Source organism: Bactrocera tryoni, chromosome 4, assembly GCF_016617805.1.
Source record: "Bactrocera tryoni isolate S06 chromosome 4, CSIRO_BtryS06_freeze2, whole genome shotgun sequence".
Classification (NCBI taxonomy): domain Eukaryota; kingdom Metazoa; phylum Arthropoda; class Insecta; order Diptera; family Tephritidae; genus Bactrocera; species Bactrocera tryoni.
Window position 1 is genome coordinate 19,833,999 of NC_052502.1, and position 26,549 is coordinate 19,860,547.

Here is a 26,549-nt window from a genome sequence, read left to right on the forward strand (position 1 = left end):
ACTACATGCCAATAAAACAACAATAACAGCATACAACAACTGCCTAGCGGCGGGCAAAGACGATGGCAGCCAAGCATTGTTCGTGTAGCACAAAAAAAATAACACGTTTGCGCCGAGGCAAACATCTACAACAAATACGTCGCCTACCCGCTTATGATTGGCACAAGCGTGCGAATGAGATGGCCGTAAGCGCTTTACACGCACTCGCTCACACTTTTGCTTAGCATACGTACAGGCAGGCGGCGAAAATATTTTTTGGGGTGATTGTAATCTCTCGTATGCGCCGTAGCAGGCGGAAAGGCAAACGAAAGAAAAAATGTCATAAAATACATCTGGCGAATTTGTTATGCCTGCCGCTTTTCCCTCCAACCAGTATTGTATGACTACATCGCTAACAAAAACAACAACAATGCGACATCTGCCTTGTTGGTGGCTTGTGTGTATTACTGTGTATTCTTATGCGATCGCTGTTACCCTCTGCTATATTGAATACACTGCTTTCAATTAACACAATGACGGCCAAAGCAGGCAAGCAAGCAACTAAGCAAGCGAGCAAGTCAGCCAGCTCGTATAAGCAAACAATGAGGCGAGCATGAGCGAGCGACAACCCGCGCGCGTTCTTCATTTTTCCTGCCCGGCTATCCTACCGCGCGCTTCCAACCATTACACATTTTTCAGTATGCGACTCTGCCGCTGTTCGCGCGCGTGTATATTGGTGTGTCTGTGTGGGGTTCATAGTGTGTTTGTCTACCTGCCAAAATAATTTATTTTTACTTCGTTTCGAGTTTTTGTTGTTTTGCAACGACACAAAAAATGAACGAATGATTGTGCGGTAACGTAAAATAAATTCCATCCATGCGCATAGCATTTCAATAACCGAACAAACGAACGCATGGAAAGACAGAAAATAAAAAAGTGCAAATATCAATGTTTGAAATATGCACAAGACAGCAAACAACAAACACACAGCAGCAACAAATAATGACTTTAGAGCGCAGACATTTGTCTACTTCCCCTTTTGCACTTCGTATCGTTCGTTGATATACTTATGTACATACATACATATATTATTGTTGTCTGCTGCTTCTTCATCACAAGGTAGCCACAATGCATAACTTGTTCGTACATGATTTTCATGCGTTCTCATGCATACAGAGCGTTTGTTAGAAATCAACGCCATTGTTGTTGTTATTGTTATGCGCTGCTGCAGGCCGTTTGCTGTAACCATAAAATGTGAAAAATTTTGGTTCACATTGAACCGCTTCTAAGGTGCACATTAAAAATGTTGATGGCAACAACCCCATGCCATTTGATGATTGCAACATTTGCAATAGTTATTGTTGTTGTTCCAAATCCATGCTTCATTTCGTTTGCGCTTGATTGTTTTTGCGGCGCTGGACTATGTGTGACTTTGACTTGCTGGCCGCTTGTTGTTGGCCGCCGAACGATCCTCATCGTGAATATCTCGTTCGCTGCCGTCAGCTTTGGCCGCCATATTATTTTTACTTTTCATTTAATTATATGTATACGTTGTTGTTGTTGTTGTTGCGCTGTTACACTGCGTTGGCATTGGGTGTGATTGCTGTTGTTATTGTTCTTGTAGTTGCTGTGCTGTGCTGTGTGTTGTTGTTGGCGTAGATTTCTTCATTTTTATTTTAATCTTTCACACCCTGTTGGCTAGTGGCCGCCGCCTGATTTTCCTAGAGCACAGCGGCAATCGCGACGCTGGCGACGCAGTCCCCACCACTTTGCCTATTGTGTGGCTAAATGCCTCAGCGCTTTTATCGCTCTTTTCATTTTATTTAGTCAAACATACACACATAGCTTAGTCTAGTAGTATCTTAGTGTGCGCTGTGTTTATGTAAGCGCGAGTATGCATGCATCGCATGTTGCCGCTACTGTTGCTGTCATTTTCGTTCCCAACTGTACATTGTTGGCGTTGACAAATCTAATATCAATATGAGCGATGGAGATGACAATCGTTTGGGTTTAATATTACTCTTGCGCCGCATTGTCGCGGAATTTGAGGCGCATGCGCTGATTTCAATCAGCCGCTACTGCCTCAGCTCTCTTCGTGTTGTGCACAAATTTCCGCTCTCACATCTTCAGCTCTTCGCCTTTACGGTTGAGATATTTTCGTATATTTATTGGAAACGCTACTATATCTACACATAGCTTGGGGCTTATGAATCGCAATGAGCTATCAATAGCTATCAATAGCTATCAATACACTGTGTTGTTACTTCTTTATGTTAGAATTATTATAGACATGTACATATGTATGTATGTATTTGTAAGAGATTTGTGAGCAGTATTTAGCACTGTTTCGCTCAAGCAAATGCTAATTTGCATAAATCTGTAAAAATACATTTGTAAGTACACTGCTACTCATGTAAATGTAGAGAATAAATAAAATAATGAACAAAAGCCCCATTTGGAGCCGGGTAGTTTTCGAAAGCACAACTCGCCATTAAGCATTGGACAGAGTATGCCCAATAATCTGAATCTTATAAAGTTACAAGATCTCAGGACTAATACATATCTATGTACATTTGAACATAAATACATATATGAACACATACATATGTATGTATGTATGTATATGTTGCACTTCTACACCTGATTCTAAAGACTATCTGCCAGCATTTTGTTGTTTGCCACTTCGCAAATATTTACAAATTAACCATACAAATACAGGCGGTTTATTTAAAGGTGTTTTATTTGTTTGAGAGAACGGCTGAAGAGCTATCGGACCATATTCAAATGCACCTTATCTGGGTTTCGGTCACAAAGGTTAACCGGGAATGAACTGGTTGATGAGCTCGTCCGCTCTGCAGCATCCACTTATGGTAGGACATGAACCGTTTATCGCGCTGGGTCTTCATACCATAAAGGAACTACTCCGCATGGAAGAAGGAGTAGGCAGGGAGAGATATTGGCAGCAACTCCGAGGCATGCGCTATGCCAAGTTACTAATGGGTGGTTACAACCTCAGCAGGTTTAAATATGAAATCATCCTCCCTAGAGACGAACTTTGGCTACTTGTCGCATTCTGCACTGGCCACTCTAAGCTCAAGAAGTACTTAGATAATAACATGAGCTTAGCTTCTTGTGCAAATTGCCGGTTCTGCGACAGGAAGCCTGAAACTATGAAGAGCAGGTGTTCTGTAATTGACTACATAGCAGAATAAAGAGCCTTGGACTGGACTGGATCACTGGGTCGTTGTGATTAAGAAGATGGCACAATAGACCTTAGGTCGCGGTACAATCCTCGTCTATTCTTCTTATCTTATCTCGAAGAGAAAACCGGTACACCTGGTAGAAGTAAAGCTGTCAAAGTAATACATTTGACCGATGTTTATGGTAAATACATTTTGAAAATTTACCACTTAGAACTATTCATCGGAATCTATGTTATATGAAAATCGCGTTCACTGAGGGGAACTGACATTGACATTTCCAACTTTTGCTGATCGGTACCAGAGAGATGTACTTTGTCACCTTCTAGGTTACATAATTTGACTCCGTTAGACCCTTACTTAGGATCCATCTTGCTAAACTAGCTATAAATGATTCGTTTGACAATCAAAGATTGCGTGTTATTGGCGATGTAAGATGAACGACAAAAATACCTGAGAATTTGGGAGGAGAAGAGGGACCTCGTAAGATCTAGTCGGGGTGTCCATACGGCTGAAATTAAGTATGTTCAAATTCTAAATGTTATAAAATATGCGAACCTAATGTGTTATACTTGACTTAGAAAGCAGATAGAAAATAATAGATTATGTTCTGTTCACTCCTGGGCATCAGCTGTACACTCTTATAAAAGATTGTACCTTCTCTATCCAGCTCAGCAGCTCAAATTATTTTCTTCCGGAGTAGATTAAAGAAGTCGACGGATTGGGAGTCGCCTTGTTTGAAACCTCGTTTGATAACGAACGGCTCGTAGAAGTCCTTCCTGATCCTGATGGAGCTTTTGGTATTGCTCAACGTTAGTTTACACAGCCTTATTAGTTTTGCTGTGATACCAAATTCAGACATAGCATAACGGCATAAGGCAGTTCCTTTTCGAGCTATCAAAAGCAGCTTTAAAATCGACAAATATGTAAGTCGTGTGGTCGATCCTCTTTTCACGGGTCTTTTTCAAGATTTGGCGCATGATTAATTTCTGGTCAGTTGTTGATGTTCCAGGTTTAGAATCCCATCAGTTTGTTGACGGTGGACTTTAATCTTAGGTTATTCCACAGTAGCTGGTGCAGAATGTGGGCTCTCACTTTTTTTTTTTTGGATTGGGCACACTTAAATTCCAATCGTCGGGCATGCTTTCGTCCGATCACATTTTACAAAGAAGATGATGCATTTGAATATCTCGACCGACAATCCATCGGCCACCGCCGCTTTGTTGCTATTCAGACGGGTAATTGCTATTGGGACTTCTTCATGGTCGGGCAATGTAATGTTCGCTCTATCGTCATCGATTTTTCATTCGAATTGGGTTCACCATCTCCTGAAGTTAAGCTTTCACTGCCATTCAGTGGACTGCAGCAGTGTTCCCTCCACAAGTTTAGTATGCTCTGAGCATCAGTTACCAAATCACCTCTGGGGGCTCTACAAGAGTGAGAATTTTAAGTCGGATTAAATTTAAGCGAATCTTAGCTACTCTAATCAATCGATCAAAGGATCCCTGTAAAAACTATAATTAAGGCCCACGAAAGAGGCAGTGACATTTTTCATCTGATCTGAGGAAATCTCACTTCTTTTTACCTTGATCCAATGTATAGGGCATACACATTGGTAGAACTCACGGTCTGTAATGGACTAACACTAAGTTCCCCTAAAGCAGTCTGTACTCACTTTACCATGAAACATTAAAATATTGTTGTTTGCTTGCATTTTGCAACACATATGTATTAGCAGAGAGATTTTCATTTACATAGGTAATCATGTCATACAATTTTCCCTGCGCCGACAGCAAGAAGTCTTCACTCAAGCCACGTTGTTGAACTCTATTTTAAGTTTTTTAAACTTTGTTGATTTTTTATTTTCTCGAAGAAACTACGTTTTCGGGACGGCAATATGCTTTAAGTAACATACCGATTTAATAAAATATATTTAAGAAAAGAATATTACAATATACGGGTTTGAAACCAAGTACGTATATTCTTCTTTGGATCGACACGTAGGTTACCTCAAAAAATATCCGATAATTATCGTTTTTTTTTGAGTCCAATTCACTGACTCACGTATTCAGATTTCATATACGATTATGAAAAATTACAATAACTCGGTCGTATACATAAAACCATCACTATTCTTTCTAATTTTGTATTGTATAAGACAACTACTTAGAATTAAGTACAAGAACATTATCCCTATAAGAAGTCATAATACGAATAAGTTAAGAGCTATGCTCACCATTTTACTTCTATTCCAACTCTGCGGTAAATAATCACAATTTTTAAAGTTTTGCCGCCTCATCCATGGATGTGTATGGTATAAAGTACTGCCCTTATCCAATATTAAATATTAACAGTTCATTCATAGCTTATGGACAGAAAAGAGCATTTCAACCCTTATTGCTTCAAATATAAATGAAAGTAAATAAACATGAACGTACAATATGCCCTCTACGAAAAATTAGTATTTGCTATTAGAATCGTAAAGTCTTCAATTTTACCACTAACTTAATGACAGTAATAAATCAACACGTTAACAACCCCTTAAAGAAATAATGTAATTTCTCCGAATAAAGTAGCGTAAGCATAAGAAATTTGGTTCACATTACAGGTCAATTGAAAAGTACTAGGCGTGTCACATATGTAGATGGCGGTACTATAATTAGGGAAATCAACCGTTGAAATGTGGTTGCTAAGTTTGAACGAGGCGAAATGAGCAACGAAGAGGATAAAGACAGTGGACGCTCTAAAAAGGTTATTACCGATGAAAACATCAAAAAAGTCCCCAAAATAATATTGGTTGATCATAAGGTGAAGTTTTTCGAGATAGCAGGCATTCTAAAGATATCAACTGAGTGTGTACACCATAACATTCGCGACTATTTGGATATGAGAGAGCTCTGTGTAAGGTGGATGCCATGTGAGCTTACTTTTGACCATAGGCAATGACGAGTTGATGATTCAGAGCGGTTTTTGGAGATGTTCAAGCACAATAAATCCGAGTTTTTGCGTCGATATGTGACTATGGATGAAACATAGCTCCATCATTTCGCTCCGAAGACCCATCGACAGTAGTTTGAGGAGACTGCGCACGTTGAGCAGGCTCCAAAAAGCACAACAGAAGATTGGCAAGTTTATGTGGCGTCTGAATTTTGAGATGCCCGTGAAATCAAATTTATTGATCTCTTTAAAAAGGAAGGATCATCAGTAGCGACTATTACATAGCGTTATTGGGCCGGAACACGACCGCATTTGAAGAAATAGAAAGTGCTGATTCATCAAGTCAATGTATCTTGTCACAATTCAGTGAAAACAATAGCATAAATCCAGTAATGAAGAGGTGATTGCCGAAACTGAGGCCTATTTTGAGGCAAATGACAAATGGTGCTACTACAAAAATGGTACCGAAAAGTTGGAGGGTCATTATAATCAGTGTATCTCGCTTGAAAGGAACTATGTTGAATAAAAAAAATAAATTTTGCTAAAAAAAATGTGTTTTACTTTGGTAGGGCGGAAATTTTCAATTGACATTCGACCGGAAAGTCGTAGCTAGTCAAGGAGTGTTTGACTTCTTTATCAATAGCATCAAGCTACTTTGTTATCCCACTGCCCATTTTAGCTTTAGCATTGGATCTATGGAACTCTCGCGAGTTTGGCAAGTATTGGTCAACAAACAGTACTTGTGGAGATGCGGGATTTTTCTGATCCAAAGTCAATCGCTAAAATGTCCTCTGAACTGCTTGCTTTTAACAAGGTTCCCTCCAATAGCAAAGAGTCCTTGAGCTCGCTGACAATGCGTTCAAGACTAGTAAAAGAGTGCTTGACCTTTTTATAAGTAGTATCAAGTTACTTTATTATCCGACTTTCTTGGTTACCTGGTCGCAGTGGTATCGCCAGAAACTGCACAGACGACGAGCTTTCTAATTTTTTCGGAGATTACATTGTTGCCTTAGAAAATAATATATACGAAATTTCGTGAATATATCTTGTCAAATGCAAAAGTATTCCATACAAGAACTTTTTTCCGATCGTTCAGTTTGTAAGGCAGCTATATTCTATAGTTAACCGATCTGAACAATTTCTTCGGAGATTACATTGTAGGCTTAGAAAATAACCCATGCCAAATTGCTCGAAGATATCTCGTCAAATGATAAAGATTTCCACACAAGCGCTCTATTCCAATCGTTCAGTTTATATGAGAGCTACAGTATTGGACAAAACTAAAGCACCCTTTACTATGGTTCCGCTCGAACTTAGCTATTTTCAGAGAATAAAAATAAATAAATGTAATATTTTGACACTTTTCAATGGGTTGCTTATTAATTTTTATTTTCATTTTCAGTTTTCAAAATTAAATAAGTTAAAACTGCAAAAACATTTATGGTTTAAAAATTAACTGGACAAAACTAAAGCACCCTTTTGACATCGAGGGATTACGCCTGCAAATCTAAAACATCAACTCTCTAACTTCACAACCACGATTTTCAATGCCTAGAGTTATGCTTAGGATCAATGTCCTGCTGGAACCACCGTTATAGTGGCATATTCTTTTCAGCATACGGTAGCACCCCGTTTTTTAAAATGTCGGTGTAAACAACCGGTCCCTTATTCCATTTATTATATGAATAGGTCCAGTCCCGTGCCTAGAGAAAGAGCTCCAGACCATAACATTACCACCGCCATATTTAATGGTCGCAATATAATACTTAGGTTTGAGTCCTTGTCCTTTCGGCCTTCTCAGACATCTTATGCCATTCGATTTTTTAAATTATATTTCGATTCGTCTGAGAATAAAATGGTATTCTATATCTCGATGCTTCAATCGAGATGAGCTGTCTCAAATATGAGTTTGGCTTTTAAATTTTTTTTGCTGATGTAAAGGACTTCCTAGCGGGACGCCAACAGAACAACCCGCCTCAACAGCTCGTCTTCTAATTGTTCGTGCATTAATTAGTAAACAAAAGTGTTTCTGTATTTAATTGGAAAAGACTGTGGGATAAATTTGGGTAACCTTTTTGATCAATGAATCGTCTCTTTATGTAGTTTTTTGCTGTCTTCCTCAGCTGTGCCGAGAAAGTACATTACCAGTTTGCGGAAATTTATTTATTAATCGGGGGCACCACTGATCTACATATTCACAGAATATTTATACCCTGAACAGGGTATATTAAGTTTGTCACGAAGTTTGTAACACCAAGAAGGAAGCGTCGGAGACCCTACAAAGTATACATATACATATTTAAATGATCAGTGTGATGAGCTGAGTCGATTTAGCCCTGTCCGTCTGTCCGTCCGTCTGTATATATACGAACTAGTCCCTCAGTTTTTAAGATATCGTCTTGAAATTTTGCAAACATCATTTTCTCTTCAAGAAGCTGCTCATTTGTCGGAACTGCCGATATCGGACCACTATAACATATAGCTGCCATACAAACTGAACGATCGGAATCGGATCGGCTTGTATGGAAAACTTTTGCATTTGACGTGGTATCTTCACGAAATTTGGCATGGATTACTGCTTAAGGTAATAATATAATCTCCGAAAAAATTGTTCAGATTGGATTACTATAGCTTATAGCTTCCATTTAAACTGAACACATAGTTACTGTGAAGGGTATATTAGCTTCGGTGCAGCCGAAGTTAACGTTTTTTCTTGTTTTAACTAATTTTATGTTGAGATAAACTGTTTTGCCAATCACTTATTTTTTTATTGTAAAGTCGGCTGAATAAGTATTTTCCGCCAATTTTAATTCTTAAACTTTAAATCGCAACTGAACAGTGACGACGGCAAAAATATCTTTACAAAATATCTTAATAGTATTTGTAACGGTTTATTGCGCACTTTTAAAGTAGCGTGGTACTATTTTTCCTAACAAATATTAAGGGGTGCTTTAGTTGTGTTCAATACTGTATATTCTGTACTGATCCGATATCGGAGGTTCTGACAAATAGCAGCGTCTTGGTGAGATATGGATTTAGTCCGAATTTCTGGTCGATATCTCAAAAACAGACGGACGTATAGACGGACATGACTACATCGACTTAGCTCGTCGATATATACATATGTACATATATATATTGTGACAAAAAAGTACCCGCAAATTGTAGAGCGTTGCGATTTTTGAAATGGATGAAATATCAAACAAAGAATTCGTCTCAAATTTTGAATTTCTAACCAAAAGGTTTACGGTGATTCAAAAACTCAAGCCCACGAGTGGTACAAAGCCCTAAAAGACGGTCGAAAAATCGTTGAAGACATGTCGAGCTTTTCAATTGATGACAATATTAAAAAAGTGAAGGATATGGTGCTTGAAAATGGTCAGGCAAGGAGTGTTAGGGAGATGCTCGATTCGTCCAGATAAAGCAAACATTTTTTTCAAAAAGAATACCCTAAACAGGTCTCTTTGGACATGGTTGATCGTGTGAATTCCGATCCCACATTCATTGAAAGTATTATAACTGCCGACGAGAAATGGGTTTATGACTTTGACCTGCAAACAAGTCAAAAATCATCGGAATGTAACCCTTTATCAGTCAAAATTTACGGAAGGAGCTGAAAGTCATCTCAAAATGTGCTTATGAAAAGTGTTTCGAGGACTGAAAAAATAACCGCAAAACACGTCTTAAAATCTTCGCCGATTGTATCCGACAGAGGAATGTATGGTACACTGAGACTCTTTAGTATTCTTCGCAAGTTCTCAAGCAAAAATTCCGCGTTTTGTTTGTCGGCCGCAGATTCTTGGGTTTTCTTCGACAACTTTCAGTTCTGCCGCAATTTTTTCGTGTATGAATAAATGGATCGAGAAGCAGCGTATCTATCATATTTGATGCCTTTGCAAGATCGATCGATTCCTTCTGAAGAATCACGCTGTCGTTGCTTTTTTTGCTGTTTCCTTATTTTTCCAGGAATTAATCTTTTTAGGTTGGAAAACTTGGAGGATAAACCACGGAAAATGATCAATTGATCATATCACGAAAAGACGGAAGGACGGACAGACAGTCGGATCTCAAGCCGTCTTCTCATCCTAAACATTTAAGTCTATATCGCATACTTTTACGATATAAAAACGAACGAAACTATTACATACATATACTCTGTAGCAACATGTTGCAAGTCTATAAAAATTATTTTGGGAAAATAGCGTCGTTTTCAACAAAAAATGTTATAAAAGAGAGCTCACGAGGATGGCTTATAACAATATAACGAATCCTAAATTTTATTTAAAATTTTGTGAGCATATTTTTCATTTTACTATCAATCAAATTATAAAATAAAAATAAAGCTTCAAAAGCCATTTTAAGCATGAAAATTCGAGAAAAAAATTATGATATAGAAAGATTTTATGTTAGAAAATTCATTATAAAGAGTTCAAAATATACGGAACATTTAAATAAATTGCAGTCTTTTGGAAATTAAAGAAAACTCCGTTACACAGAAGTTCGTAATAGAGAAGTCCGACTGTATTTTAAGCAATATTTCCCTTCAAATTCGGCCAGAGAAATCTCATATTAATCCAAATGTCATATGCGGACAACAATTATACGCCATTTTTGTTGCTACAAAATTACTAAATACAATTATGAGATAATAAATTCTTGGTATTACTTATTAAAAAATTCTACCTTCAAAATTTTTCATACGACTATTGAAACAAAAACTTACGCATATAATATCTCTCAACATATAGAGAAATTATAAATGTAATATTTACACATTTTAAATGATTTGTTAATATTTATTACGTTAATTTACATAATTCAACAGAAAAGGACAACCATTTTTTTATTTACTTTGCCATTACTCACAAGCCGTACGCTGCCGTCATTTTATTCAAATCATGCCGCCACCACCGCCAGCACCACCATTTTCTTGGTTTTCCCTTTTTCTTTCGTGTAATGACTCACGACTGCTTTCGTCGGCACGATTGCATGCAAGTATTTAAACCCGTTATTGAATGGCGAATGGCTATGTTGCCGAGGTGACAGCACATTGCATAAGGTACCTACACATATACATACATTTATATACATTCGAGTATAGCCCAGATAGCAGTGTACATTCTGCTTTCATTAGCGAACCGCCCTCAAACAAAAAAAAACAAAAACAACACGAGAGGCTTCATATGCTTTGTTGGCATTGAAAGACTGAGAGAGATGCTAATACTTAGCGCAGGTGTGGCTTGTTGTTATAAAGAGAAATAGTTAGTTACTACTTTTATGCTCTCTATTTGATTTCTACATAGGCGCTCTTTACAAAAATGAGGCGAAAGTATACGCTCTTATTTTATTCACCAAAAGCAAGGCAGATAATAGGCAACGTGGTAAAAAACACCATACACCTTCTAACAAGTGGTGAGTTTTCGGAGATTTGTTGCGAATGTAGAGAGAAAAACGACAGTATGAAAAACGTAAATCATTTATGAACCTATTGAAAACATATGGAACGCTGATTACTAGTATATAACGATCAAATTAAAGAATATTGAGAAAAAAAGAAGAAAACTAATTAAGTTCAGATGAAGTAATGATTAGCAAAATTAATCTAATCTTTATTTTAATATACAGCGATGCAGCTACATATGCGTGAACCTGTTTTCAGTAGTAACAGTAACTTGCAAAATTACACATATGTATAACAAATAAAATAATTGGCTTAGGAGGACCAGTCAAGAATTTCGATTATTTTTGGTTTAAAATACGCTTTAGTGTTTGAAAAAATATTATTCAAACGGTACAATATTGGTAAATGTTGGTTTTGTCAAAAGCGTTCAGATCAGTTATGTACATCATCAGCATTTCCTGTATCTCTCCTTGGAGCAATGGGTTAGAAGATCAGTTAGATAAAGCATGTAGAACTTTAAACTGCTGCAGTGACTCCGGTGTTCTCCGTGGATGATGATCGATCCTAAAAAACCTTCTCTACACGATCAAAAGTTGTCAAAATGGCGGCGTTATAAAAAAAAATATTTCATCAAAAATTTTGGTCATATTTGCGATGCTAAAACTCTATTTCTATCCCTAAACTACTTTTTCTCAAAGTTAATTTTTTCAAATCGGCAATTTTGTTTATGATGTGCTGATAAATTTTTCAAAGAAAAAATTTAACCATTTAAAATCCTTTTTTATAAGTTTGCCGTTTTGCCAAAAATTGATGTAAAACTAAAAATAAATAAATAACACAATTAACCCTAAGGGCCCTACTGAACGATGTTGCTGTGAAGATTAGCCCAGTTTAAGCTGATGGCTTAACCGCTAGTCTATATATATATGTAATTAAATTACCTTTTCAATTTAAAAAAAAAAAAAAAAAAAAAAAAGATTAGCCCAGGAATAGTAACTTCGCAATTTTATATCGATCTGGCAATATATAAATTTTTATACCCTCAAATACAAGCTTAAAGGTTGAAATACAATTTTTTTACTTTTTCCCTACACCCAGAATAAACTGTTAAAATTAGGCCTTTATCGAAGGCTCTAGACTGGCATAACTCCTGACCTCTAACTAATCAAGCCGCTATTTTTTCCAATATAGTAGCCGTATTCGTACACGAAGACCGTGGAGAGTCGATTTGGCTACGTTCACCACAACTCGGACTAGCGTATGGAACTACATGGCGCATTTTACGTCGAAATCTTAAATTGAAAGGCTACAAAATACAGCTTTTGCAAGAACTGAAGGAGCTCGACCTTACCAAGTGACATCGATTCGCTCTATGGGCTCTTGAAAAGTTACAAGAATATCTGACGTTTACGAAACAAATTTTGTTCAGCAATGAGGCTCATTTCTGGCTCAATGGGCCGCACTCGGGACGAAGAGCAACCTGAAAAGATTCAATAGGTGTCATTTCATTCAGGAAAAAACGTATTGCTGTGGTTTGGGGGCCGGTGGAATCATCGGTCTACACTTCTTCAAAAATGATGCCAGTGAGAACATAACCCTCAATGGCGACCGTTATCACGCCATGATAACCGACTATTTGATGCCTGAAATTCAGCATCTCGTGATCTCGGCGACATTTTTTTTCAAGAAGATGGGGCCACTTCATTCACACCGCATCAATCAATGGATTTATTGAGACAACACTTCGGTGAGCAGATAATTTCCATTTTTTGGTCGGTCGATTGGCCACCAAAATCGTGTGATATCACACCGTTAGACTTTTTTCTGTGGGGATATGTGACGTTGCGGCACTCTCGTTTCGATTCAGGTCTTGGAGCAAAACATCACGTGTATCATTCGCCAGTTATCAGTCGAATTGCCCGAAGAAGTCATCGAAAATTACGCTCAACGGATGGATCATCTGAGTCACAGCTGCGGTCAACATTTCAAAGAGATAATCTTCACAGAGTAAATGCCAAAAAATGTTCTTTTGAATGATAATAAACATTCCCCATTAAATTTGAAGTTTATTTGTTTTTACTTTAAAAAAGTAGAGAACCTCGAAATAGATCACTCTTTATATCAAAAAATGTAAATGTAAGCATAAATAAAATATTTTTACTTAAACAAAACACATGAAAAACCTTAAGAGTCACTGTAAGTGCTTTGCAAATAGTTCTATGCCTTATCTGCGAATACGATTTGTGCATTGTTGCCGTCACGAGCATATAATAAAAATTGTCCGATTCACTTGTTGGCATTTCATTTTTGTTCTGATCGTTGACGGTGAGGTTGATCGTTAAAAAGGCAACGTTCACAAGTGTTTCGGGCGCGACGCCGAATGTGCATAAAGCTAGCCGACAACTCAGAGAAGCAAGAATAGAAAGTGTAAATAAATATTTATGTAAAGTAGTAAATTAATTCTCAGCTAACGGAAAACTATACATATGTATCTGTATAAACTATTTTAAGAAGTGCAAATGTCCAATCAAACCATAAAATATGCGAAAAGAGAAAACATGTTTGAACACGTTTGTCATTGTTTACAATCAATGTATCAAGTAGTGATGTGAGCTAATTTGCAAACGACGAACTTCGTAAAAATATATAGCACTTACGAACATCTTACCTAAATTTAATGCTACTAAAATTGTTCCCAAATATTCAACTGTTTTTTTTTTTTAATAATTAAAGATAACATATAATTTAGTATTGAAAACATGTCGTATTTTAAAAACATAAACAAATACTGTTTTGTTGCTCAGCGGCGAGCAACGCACATTAGCATATTATATAATAACAAGCGTCTAGCGTTTATGGTATGCATATACGCTTGTCATAAAATTCACCTTGCACTAGCATGTTAAGCACCTGATAATGTATAAATTAAGCGTTTACTGCTTTCATAATGCACCCGAATTAATTAAACCAAATAATCTGCTTAAACATACTTATACCGACCTCACATCAGTGTTTCTAAGCGAAATTAACTCTTTTGTAGTTGTGCATATCAAATTAGTTATCTTTTATCAATGCAAATGCTTCCTGAGATGATAAGTGAGCATATATAATAATATAAATACATTATGACAAAAAAGTTACCGGAAATTGTAATAAAATTTCTCGGATAAATGATATTTCCAAAAAAATGTATTTTGCTAAGTTTGGTAGGAGTGTCCTCAATTACTATGCCAAATATGAGCGCGATCTGTCAACCAGTTTTTTTACATCAGCTGCTTAAGTCGGTACACCTCAGTAGTGCGTTGCGATTTTTACGAGTACAATGGATAAAAATATCGAACAAAGAATTTGTCTCAAATTTCTTATTTCTAACCGAAGTTCGTGTGCGAGACCGTTGAGAATGTCGGAAAATGCTTACGGTGAATCAGTTATCAAAAACTCAAGCCTACGAGTGGTACAAAGCCTTCAAAGGCGATCGAGAGATCATTGAAGACATGCCCCGTTCTGGACTACCTTCGAACAATTTAACTTAACTTTAAATTAAAAAAAAAAAGTGAAGGATATAGTGCTTGAAAATCGTCAGCAAAGTGTTAGAGAGATGGCAAGAGAGCTTGGCATTTCTCGCGAGTTCTTTCGAATGATTTTGGTGGATATTTTGGATATGAAACGCATTCTTGCTCGACTCGTTACGATAAAGCTGAGTTTTTTTTTCATAAAGAATACCGTAAACAGGTCTCTTTGGACAGAGTTGATTATGCAAATTCCGATCACACATTTATGGAGAGCATTATAACTGCCGATTCTTTACGGGTAAACTGAGGTCGGTAGAAGGAAGAGGAGGGACGTGGTTGAATTTTTATTTTGTGAAAGCCGATCTTCTTATGTTCCAAACAAACTTGATTTTTATACTCTCGCAACAAAGTTGCTAAGGAAAGTATTATAGTTTTGTTCACATAACGGTTGTTTGTAAGTCCTAAAACTAAAAGAGTCAGATATAGAGTTATATATACCAAAGTGATCAGGGTGACGAGTAGAGTTGAAAACCGGATGTCTGTCTGTCCGTCCATCCGTTTGTCCGTCCGTGCAAGCTGTAACTTGAGTAAAAATTGAGATATCATGATGACCGTATTTCTTGGTTCCATAAGAAGGTTAAGTTCGAAGATGGGCAAAATCGGGCCACTGCCACGCCCACAAAATGGCGAAAACCGAAAACCTATAAAGTGTCATAACTAAGCCATAAATAAAGATATTAAAGTGAAATTCGGCACAAAGGATCGCATTAGGGAGGGGCATATTTGGACGTAATTTTTTTGGAAAAGTGGGCGCGGCCCCGCCCCTTACTAAGTTTTTTGTACATATCTCGGAAACTACTATAGCTATGTCAACCAAACTCTATAGAGTCGTTTCCTTCAGAAATTTCCATATACAGTTCAAAAATGGAAGAAATCGGATAATAACCACGCCCACCTCCCATACAAAGGTTACGTTGAAAATCACTAAAAGTGCGTTAGCCGACTAACAAAAAACGTCAGAAACACTAAATTTTACGGAAGAAATGGCAGAAGGAAGCTGCACCCAGGCTTTTTTTTTAATTAAAAATGGGCGTGGCGCCGCCCACTTATGGACCAAAAACCATACCTCAGGAACTAGATAATCTAGTGAGAGATGGTATCCTTTTAGACCGCATTCGGTGCCTTTGAAGTGGAGATCACAGCAAACAAAGAAAGTCATCAAGGCTAGAATGCTCTTAGTGGATCCTATTTCGCATTAAACCTGCAATGGGTCCCAGGATATAGTGACATCACAGGGAGCTGTGAAGCAGATGAATTAGACATAAAAGGCACCACTCTACAATTAGACTCTGAAAAAGAGACATTTTATATGTCTCTTGCCACTTGTAAATATACAATGACTATTGTTGAGGCCGCCAGGAGATAGAAGAAGAGGAGACTGTAAAACATCTTCTATGCGAATGCAAAGGCCTATACAGAAAAATAAAACTATTGGTCGAGGTTTTCTGACCGATGTTTCAGAGGTTGCACAAACAAAACTTTTTGTACTGATGAAATTCATCAGAAGAACGGGATGATTTAGTAAGGAGACAATAGAGTGAGGGAACATTAGTCCCGGTGGTATAACAATGGGACTCTTATAGGATTAGTTACGTTGTCAGACTCCACCCACCTAATTCTGTATACACAACTCTTTCACTTCTAACCAAGCACCGAAGTGGCTGATACACCAAGCGGTTATCATCTCAGCAGAGCAAGTTCACATTACCCTTTGCATCTTACGAACAAATATTTCGCTGTTGAGACTTTCAGGGACTTCGAGAGCACCGGTCAGGTTATTATATCAGTCGGAGTTAACATTGTGAACAAACCCTGATCAGAATCCCGCTCATTGTGGGTCTGCCGCTCGCTCATTTTTACTTCTAAGAGGCAGCGTCGATTCGCCACTATCACAGGAACATCACCTAGCTTGCTGGTTTTTATACCGATTCCGCCGCTCCTGCTGCTCACCGTCGGAGGTTGCTTATTCGTCTAAACTTATTTCGCAACTCCGGTACCTCTGCCTCTTAAATTGAATAAGGGGTTTGGCATAACATTTCAAATATCTTTCTTCTTGCTACTATTCAAGCTTTCAGTGATAGAAAACAACAGCTATTAAAGGATTAATTGAAGCTTTCACATTTAAGGGATCGTCTCAGTGTGAAATTTTCGAAAAATGGATTTTTTTGTTGCATTATCGTATAGTATACAATATAATAAACATTCTCTCAAATTTTGAAATTGAAATCCGAGTTATTGTGGTCGATTTTTTGTTCAAACTGCCGTTATACTATGATACTATTATACACCCAATAAATAAACATAAAACAATCATTTTGTATTCGTCATGAATGTATTTATTTATAAAAAAACGGATCGATTAGTTCATTTCAACAATAAAAAAATTGCGAAAATCAGTGATTTTTCGGAGAGTCACACAGAGACGATCCTTCAAGCGACTACACACTCCAAAGCAGACTTTTTTAGTTCGGGTATTCCAAAATAGCCACTTGACTGCGCATTTAATTGAATAAATTTCACATAAAGGGTTCACAAAAATATTATTTATTAATTTTTTTTTTCTTAAAATTATTTTCATTTTAAAAATATTTTCATCCAACAAATTTGCTCAGCCATAAAAATTATTTAAATCTAATTTGTCTATACGGCTCATTGAAACTTATTTCGTTATATTTGTTTATAAATAGTAAATAATTATTCATAGAAATATAAAACTATTTCTTCTTTAACTTGTGCGCACAAGTTGAAACGAAAAACTCTCACAGCGCTAAAACTGTTTGCCGACGGCAAACACGAACGCTGCACCGTTGCTTGTGGCTATGCTAACGGCCCGCTACCAACATGGCGTACACACGACATTTTTTGGTTCGTGCTGACTTGAGACTTCGATGACGTCTTCTCCATTTTTGTATCTTTTATTTATGCATGTTTGCATGCACATATGTACATATATATGTATGTATATATGTATGTATGTATGTACATATATGCAATGATGTGCGGCAATGAGATAGGGCAGCGAGGGATGCTTTCTCTGTATTGCATGCTGATGTTGTTGATTTTATGGTGGACATATTTAAATATGTATTTACATATTGTATATCAACATAGGCATGCACATAGCTATTCATAGTAATATATATGTATGTATGTAACTCTTTGTTATATACTTGCTGCGTTCATTCACTGAAAGTTATTTTTGAACTTGGAAATAAAGATTTATTACATAGAGTATAACCACTGTGGGCAAAAAATAGTAAGACTTTTTAATTTAAATTTCGTGCGAAACCAATTCGTCGAAATATTTTTTTTTTCGAGTTTGGTGTGGCTGTGTGTGTATAATCATTAGTGTTTGCTATACGCTTGTCTTTCCGAAGCACATAAATTTATGAGTGAAATTATTCAACAACGCAGTTCTATTAAATTCGGTATGCGGAATCAATTTAATATTTTCTTTTATAAATATTTCAGAAAATGGCACTTAGAAGAATAGTAAAATTGCAAGCACTGATAACAAAGCCGCTGCGTAGAGCTTATTCAGCAGCTCCAGAATTAACACAGGTAATTAAAGATTTGTTAACAAATAACTGTATAAAATAAATATCAAAAAAATTATGCTTACGTCAGAAATATGAGAACATGCTTGACTAACCCAAGTTTTACTGAATTAGGCCGGTCTAAGATTTTCAAAAAACAATATAAAATTTGTAGAATGGAAAAGAGGTAATGAGCATTTGGGTTAGCTAAATGCAGGTCGAAAAATTTTGAATGCGTTTTTTCGAAACGGTATTTTTCAAATTTGGTCACAATGATAATCGAATACTATCAAGCGTACATACATGTACATACATATATTTTTACGATTTTTTGTTATTATTGCAACATTTTTTATAAACAATTTACTGTTTTTTCGCTAGAAAAAGATTTTTTCAAAGCTTGTTTCGCATCAAAATGTCAATATTAATATTTTTTATAGCTAAAAACCATGTCTAATAAGCATGAGAGAGAGAAATTCGATAAAATTTCCCTACTTTTAGAATAAAATATCAAAGTTCAGTCTTTATTCAGGGCTATAGTCTAGACTGGCTTAACTCCTTAAGGGTAGTTTCCAGCTCTGAAGAAATGTAAAAACTTCATATAAAAAACGCTTAAGAAATAGGCAGGAAAATTTACCGCAGGAATGCTGCTTTTCAATGTATGGTGTATAGCCTGCCCATATATCGTATTACAGACACCTTGAATAGATGTCAATGTAAAGATATCTCGGGTATTGCGATGCTGTCAAATACTTAGGAAATTATGGCACTAATATGGATGGACATTTCAGCAGGATAACGATTCTAAACATAATACGAAGTTGGTAAGGGATTGGTTCCAGGACAACGGTGTGAATTCTCTTTATTAGCCAAGTCGGTCCCCCGCGTGAATCCAATTGAAAACCTTTAGGGGGAGCTGAAACAATAGATTGGGAAGCAATCATTCCAAAATCAGGTCCAGTTCCAGTTAATTGAAAATAATGGCGGATATAATAGATACTGATGAAGGAAGGCACAGAAAGCTGAACATTTTTTCAGTCAGTGATACCGGATGTCTTTTAATTATCTCCTAGAAATTTAAGTTCCTTTTTCAATTTTTATACTCTTGCAACATGTCACTAAAGCTAAAACAACCAAAATTGGTTGGCACAAATACTAAAAGAACCACTACCGACAGCGTGATAATGAAACAGAAAGATAACCACGCTCACTCCCGAGATAACGGTACTGTTAAAAACTACTAAAGGCGCAATAAATCAATAACTAACGCAAGAGACATTAAATGACGATGGCCGAGGCATCGTCCACTTTTTGGTGAAATCACATATCTTGGGACCCGATTGACCGATTTCGACTAAATTTAGTACATGTGATTCTTCTCATATTTTTTAGGTGACGGTGCAAAAATGGGCGAACTCGGACTACGATCACGTCTACTACCCATATAGCACAATTTGAAATTCCATCTGATTCTTTCACTTTCCGGTACACAAAATCAAGTGATATAACGGGAAAAAAAACTTCGCATTAATAATTCCTTTAAAGCATTGCCCAAATCTAACCAAAACTATTAAGCCCCTAGGTACCGAATCTGTGTACCCCAGCATCTATAGTTGACTTTTGACCGAAAATAACGGTTTTTACATAAAACAGTGTATCTTTGACCTTATTGTACACAAAATTGGACGAAAACTTGACCTACTCCCCATATAACTAATACCAGGATTTTCGAACATCCGGCTGACTTTATTCCATTTTATTGGTGTTTGTACATATGTGAGGTAACTTAATGAAACCCGTGGAAGATTTTAGTTTAGGCATAATAATAGTTAATAGAGATAATTGCGTAGATATTACCCCAACTCCCATATTCTACGTACATGTGATGATTTTGGTTTTTCCCACAAATATTCTGCCGAATATGTCGGTCAGTGTATGAGTTATATATAGTATATGTATGTATATATAAAATTGCTTGGATTTCGATGCTCTGGTTGATGTTTTACATCTTAAGGCATTTCCCTGGCTTTGATTTCTGCAAGTTGCAAGAGTATATTCGGTTGCACCCGAGCTTAGCCCTTCCATATTTGTTATTATTCATATCTTTATTTTATTTAAATGATAAAAACGAATTTATGAGTCATTGACAGCTATACGGATGTACATATGTAGGTATGATTTCCATTTCGCTTTTTTTGCTAAAACAATACTATGAATATATAGTATTATAACATATACATATGTATGTATCTATACGACCTACATATTTGGCAGATTTAAATATTAATGTAAAAGTATTTTGTTAGACTCGTCACAATGTAAAACGCAACGACTACGCCACCTTGGAAGACAAGGATATTGCTTTCTTGGAGTCCATTGTTGGTAAACATTACGCGCTACAGGAAGATTTACAAGCTTACAATGTGGACTTTTGGCGCTCTGTACGAGGTACGTTCTGACGCACTTTACATCTAAATTTAGGTCCAGTAAATATTACAATATTCTTTTAGAATAATTTTTATAGTTAAAAACACAAACTTTTTCGAGAGCATCTATATATATGTATATTTAGAAACCCGGTAATATTATATTTATTTCGAATGAACCGAAAATTTAACTAGATTAGCTGGAAATGGTATCAACTAATGTTAGAAGGGATGTTTAATTTATTAAAATCAGTGTTTAAATTTATTTTTGTAATTTTAAAAATTCTGGAAAAGATATTTTTGTAGCCAGGACAAGAGTCATCCTTTGAGATATTATTAAAAACTGTAAAAATCGGCATCTGTGGAAGGTTCCAATATGACATTTTTACGACTAAACAAGAAAAAACGTTAACTTCGGCTGCACCGAAGCTAATATACCCTTCACAGGTGCATTTCTTTTAGTAACTATGTGTTCAGTTTGTATGGAAGCTATACGTTACTATATGTAGTAATCCGATCTGAACAGTTTTTTCGGAGATTATATTATTACCTTAAGGGGTTAGGGGTAGTTAGAATTTTCAAAAAATTAATTTTTTATTTTCGTTAAGTGTAATATCTTAAAAATATTCCCTGAAAATTTCACGTTGATCCGATAATTAGTTTTTGAGTTGTTCGACAAATAACAAAGAGAGCTCGGGCACTTCAAAGCGCTAGTGTGAAACTTTAAACCCGTTTTTCTCAAAACTATGTTTTTTGAACCGGTGACTACTGTAACTCGAAAACCGTTCAGCAGATTTTAATGAAATTTATGCAGCTTTTAGAATACATAATAAACAAAATACTGAAAACTCTCATTTTTTCGTGCCTCTGACTACCCCTAACCCCTTAAGCAGTAACCCATTAAATTTTGTGAAGATACCACGTCAAATGCGAAAGTTTTCCATACAAGAACTTGATTCCGATCGTTCAATTTGTATGGCAGCTATATGTTATAGTGGTCCGATATCAGCAGTTCCGACAAATAAGCAGCTTCTTAAAGAGAAAATGAAGTTTGCAAATTTTCAAAATGATATCTTAAAAACTGGGGGACTAGTTCGTATATATACAGACAGACAGACGGACATGGCTAAATCGACTCAGCTCAACATACTGATCATTTATATATATACTTTATAGGGTCTCCGACGCATCCTTCTGGATGTTACAAACTTCGTGACAAACTTAATATAGCCTGTTCAGGGTATAAAAAGCAACCGTTAGTCAAAGCTCTAAGAGTTCTTTTGCAAATCATTATTGCATTCGAGATTATTTAAACTAGTTCGGTTAGGTCGTGGGTTTGATCCAAAATTGATGGATTCCACTTGGACAGATATTCGTCCTTTATGTTAACCGAAAACTTCTAAAAGCAAATCACCATATCTGCATAGATCAACCAAGTGTTTTGAGCTTGCCATAAATTTTTTCAGGCGGTTAATATCAATTAGCCTTGAATCCAATGCAGAATCACTCTTGCCAACTGGTGCTATTTCGGACTGAGTAGGAAATTAAAGTCTTTTGTCGAGGAACACAGACCAAATTCTACAAGCCACTCACCATTCCCGTCCTATATGGTGTAGAGGCATGGACGATGGCGACATCTGATGGATCGGCCATATGATTGTTCAAGAGAAAAGTTTTGCGAAAGATTTATCTCTGCAAGAAACTGCACTACGGAGCAGTAGATACATCTACAGGTACCTTGATGGCAGCCACCTTAGCTTGAGAAACGCTGCAGTGATCTGGTAGTCTGGAAATAGATTTTATGGAGAGCACTCGACAGGTGCCATATCCCACTCTCTCTCTTAACTTCAATTCATCAGTAAAAAGGCTCGCCGCACCTCTTTTCCAATGGCTTCACGCCATCCACAAATCCATGGCAGGTGTGTGAGCCGAGAAGGATGCAGTAATCGAGATTGTTTGGAATGCAATCGAAGCAGTTCCTAAGTCTAATAGCAGCCTTCGTTGTCAATCACCTACCCACTAAACATACCTGTTTACAGGTGTAACGTCTAGAATCGCATTGTGTGTCATTGTTTTGGTTGTCCTTATTGCACCACAGATGCCGATGAGGACCACTCTTTAGCTAGTGTGGTTTTACCGAGTGTCTTCCCCCAGACCTCTTCTCAATTGCTCCTCTACAAAAGTTGACTGATAAGGCCTCACTCTCTCCTCGATGTTTGGCTTCCGTGAGAGCTTCCTATCAAGTATAAGCCCCAAGTAACGGGGTTTTCAATAGAGACGGTACAAAAGTAGTAGTAGTATTTCATCATAGAAAGATATCCGACCCAACAACGAGTTGAAATTATTAAATTTACTACCGAAATTCGGAGTCTCATTTCTGATCGAATGGCTTCGTTAGTAAGCAATCCGCACGAACTCAGTGAGTCAACATTGCATCCCGAAAAAATTACGTTTTTGTGCGGTTTATGGTGTGAATAGGAATCGCTGCCACTCAATGATAACCGAATATTTCTGGCCGGAATTAAATGATCTGGACCCGGATAATATGTGGTTCCAACAGGACGTCGCCACAAGCCACACAGCGAATGTCACAATCGCTTTATTGAAAACCAACTGGTGAACGTGTTATCTTACGAAATGACTCAGTCAATTGGCCGCCTCGGTCGTGCGATTTGACGCCGTTAGTCTATTTCCTGTGTGGCTAGGTCAAATCAATCGCCAACAAGCCAGCGACGATTGATGAGCTTCGTACGAATATCGGACGTGAAATTGCAACAGTATCGGCCGATTCTTCTTCAAAACCGTCGAAAACTGGGTTCAGGGTCTGAAAAAAAATCGAGTTCCATACATAATGCCATCGAATGTACTTTCACAGGAATAAAGAATTTCATTAATATTTTATTAAAAAAAAATCTTTTAGCGCTCTTATTGAAAAACCCGTTACTTCGCCCGTCCACCGGTTGAAGAATAGAGCCTCTCAACAAGAGGGAGTAACATCAGGTATCTCCTAGTAAATAAAACTAGCTCAAATTTATTTGGACTTATGACTAATCCGAGAGAAACGGACCACTTGGTTATTACATTTAAATACCCTTGGGTTAGATCGTAAACGCTTATGCTCAAGTTGTTTCGAAAGTTCGTTCACCATTAGGATCCAAAGCAAAAAGGAAAGGTTCCCAACTTGTGGGTGCCCTTATTTACTTTCCTTTCTGCGCACTAACACACTCCGCCACAACCGTTCTGTTGCAAACTATTGATGATATGCTAGTTAATTTAATATCACGTTGATAACACTCTCATACTTATGAGAGTACTTCTGAATGCTAAGTCAAATTGAACTACTTTTTATTTGCTTATTAAATGTACATTTATACCGTATTGAGCGCTTATAGCATTTTTCGGATCACGAGTGTATAGATATTTTGAAAAAAAAAAATAATAATAATAATAAAAATTAACTGTACTACCCATGCAACCACAGGTAATAGCCAACTGGTGCTGAAACCCGGTACCACACAAGAGGTTTCTGCCATTTTAAAGTATTGCAACGAGCGTAAGCTGGCTATTTGCCCGCAAGGTGGCAACACCGGTGTGGTTGGCGGTGCGGTGCCCGTATTCGATGAAATCGTGCTATCGCTGACCCGATTGGACAAAATTCTGCACATTGATGAAATTACTGGCATAGCGGCATGTGAGACGGGTTGCATTTTGGAGAATTTGGATAACAAAGCGCGAGAGCTAGACTTAGTGGTGCCCTTAGACTTGGGTGCCAAGTCTAGCTGTCATGTTGGTGGCAATGTCTCCACCAATGCTGGTGGCTTGCGTGTAGTGCGCTACGGCAATCTGCATGGCAGCGTGTTGGGTTTGGAAGTGGTGAGTAATAAGTCGTTAATTTTTTATGAAATATGTACATATGTACATACACATACATATGTACATACATATATATTTGTATGTATATGTTTAGGTACTGGCGAATGGTGAAATTTTAGATTTGATGTCTGACTTCAAAAAGGACAACACAGGCTATCATTTGAAGCATCTTTTCATTGGCGCAGAGGGCACCTTGGGTGTGGTGACTAAAGTGTCCATTTTGTGTGCGCCAGCGCCGCAGGCACAGCATCTGGCCTTTTTGGGTAATTGCGATAACTGTTTCATTATTTTTATATTTTATGTCTGAAAGCGATTTTTAAGGTTTGCCCAACTTTGATGCTGTGTTGAAAACATTCAAAAGCGCCAAACGATATTTGGGTGAAATTTTATCGGCTTGCGAAATGATTGATGCACCAACTTTGGAGGCCAGTTTGGAACATTTCCAACTTAAGTATGCACACACCATTTTTATATTTAAATTTTTATAGTTTTTTAATTGAAAATTATGCAATACCATTTTATTTTAGCTCACCAATTAATGGTTTTCCATTTTATATGCTACTCGAGACATCTGGCAGCAATGGCACACATGATTTGGAGAAAATTAATAAGTTCGTGGAAATCGGCATGGAAAGGGGCGAAATTATTGATGGTACCATAGCGGCTGAAGCGCGTAAGATGCAGGAAATTTGGAAGCTGCGCGAGCTGGCACCGATGGCTTTAACCAAAGATGGCTATTGCTTTTACTATGATCTTTCGTTGCCGTTACGCGATTTCTATAGTATAGTGGAGGTTATGCAAAAACGTATAGGACCGCTGGCAACAAGAGTCACAGGTTTTGGACATTTGGGTAAGTACAAAAACTTGCATACCTTTAAACAGCGTGCAATAAGTTTGACACGAAGTTTATAACGGGTGATCCGGGAAAGGGGACGGGTAATGGGAAGGACTTACACCTGTAAGAACTGCAAGAACTGAGGTCGCTATAACTTCCCAAGCGACATTGCTTCGCGCTATGACCTTTTAAAAAGTTCCAGGAAGATTCGACGTTTTCGGGCCAAATTTTGTGCAGCAATGAGGCCCATTTCTGGCTCAATGGGTATGTATGGCATTTGGGACGGATAGCAACCTGAAGAGATTGAAGTTCTGCCATTTCATCCTAAAAAACAGCGGTTTGGTGTGGTTGGAGGTCGGGCGCCGATTGTTGGTCAATATTTCCTCAAAATTATGTTGGTGAAAACGTTACCGTCAATCGCGGCATGATAACCGGATATTAGATTTATGCGTGTAATCTCGACGAAATTTAGTTTCAACAAAACGGCGCCACTTCCCCACATCGCAACAATCAATTGGATTGGATGGAGAGAACACTTTGGTGAGCAGATGATTTCACGTTTTGGACAGATCGATTGGCCACCAAGATCGTGTGATATCAGAGCGTTATACTTTTTCCTGTGGGGATATGTAAAGTCTAAGGCCTATGGGAAAATATCGCTTCGATTCAGGCCTTGCAGCAAAACGTCACTATTGTCATTCGCCAGTTACAAGTTGAAATGCTCGAACGAGTCATCGATAATTGGACTCAACGGATGGAATATCGGAGCCGCAGCGGCAGACCAGCATTT

At 37.3% G+C, this 26,549-nt stretch overlaps 1 protein-coding gene across 2 annotated transcripts in view; it reads left to right on the plus strand.

Moving 5' to 3' along the window:
* The window catches only part of LOC120775146 (D-2-hydroxyglutarate dehydrogenase, mitochondrial-like), a 28,153-nt gene that overhangs the window by 1,097 nt on the left and 507 nt on the right, over positions 1–26,549 (plus strand). Inside the window, exons 1-7 of one of the 2 annotated variants that reach the window (XM_040105176.1) lie at positions 13,841–13,944; positions 18,561–18,650; positions 20,932–21,073; positions 24,533–24,924; positions 25,019–25,187; positions 25,246–25,375; positions 25,452–25,774. In XM_040105176.1, the coding sequence (XP_039961110.1) occupies positions 18,564–18,650; positions 20,932–21,073; positions 24,533–24,924; positions 25,019–25,187; positions 25,246–25,375; positions 25,452–25,774 (1,243 nt within the window). In that variant the 5' untranslated portion in view covers positions 13,841–13,944; positions 18,561–18,563. Of the gene's footprint in view, positions 1–13,840; positions 13,945–18,560; positions 18,651–20,931; positions 21,074–24,532; positions 24,925–25,018; positions 25,188–25,245; positions 25,376–25,451; positions 25,775–26,549 lie in introns of those variants that run through there. The other variant, XM_040105177.1, reaches the window with a different exon arrangement.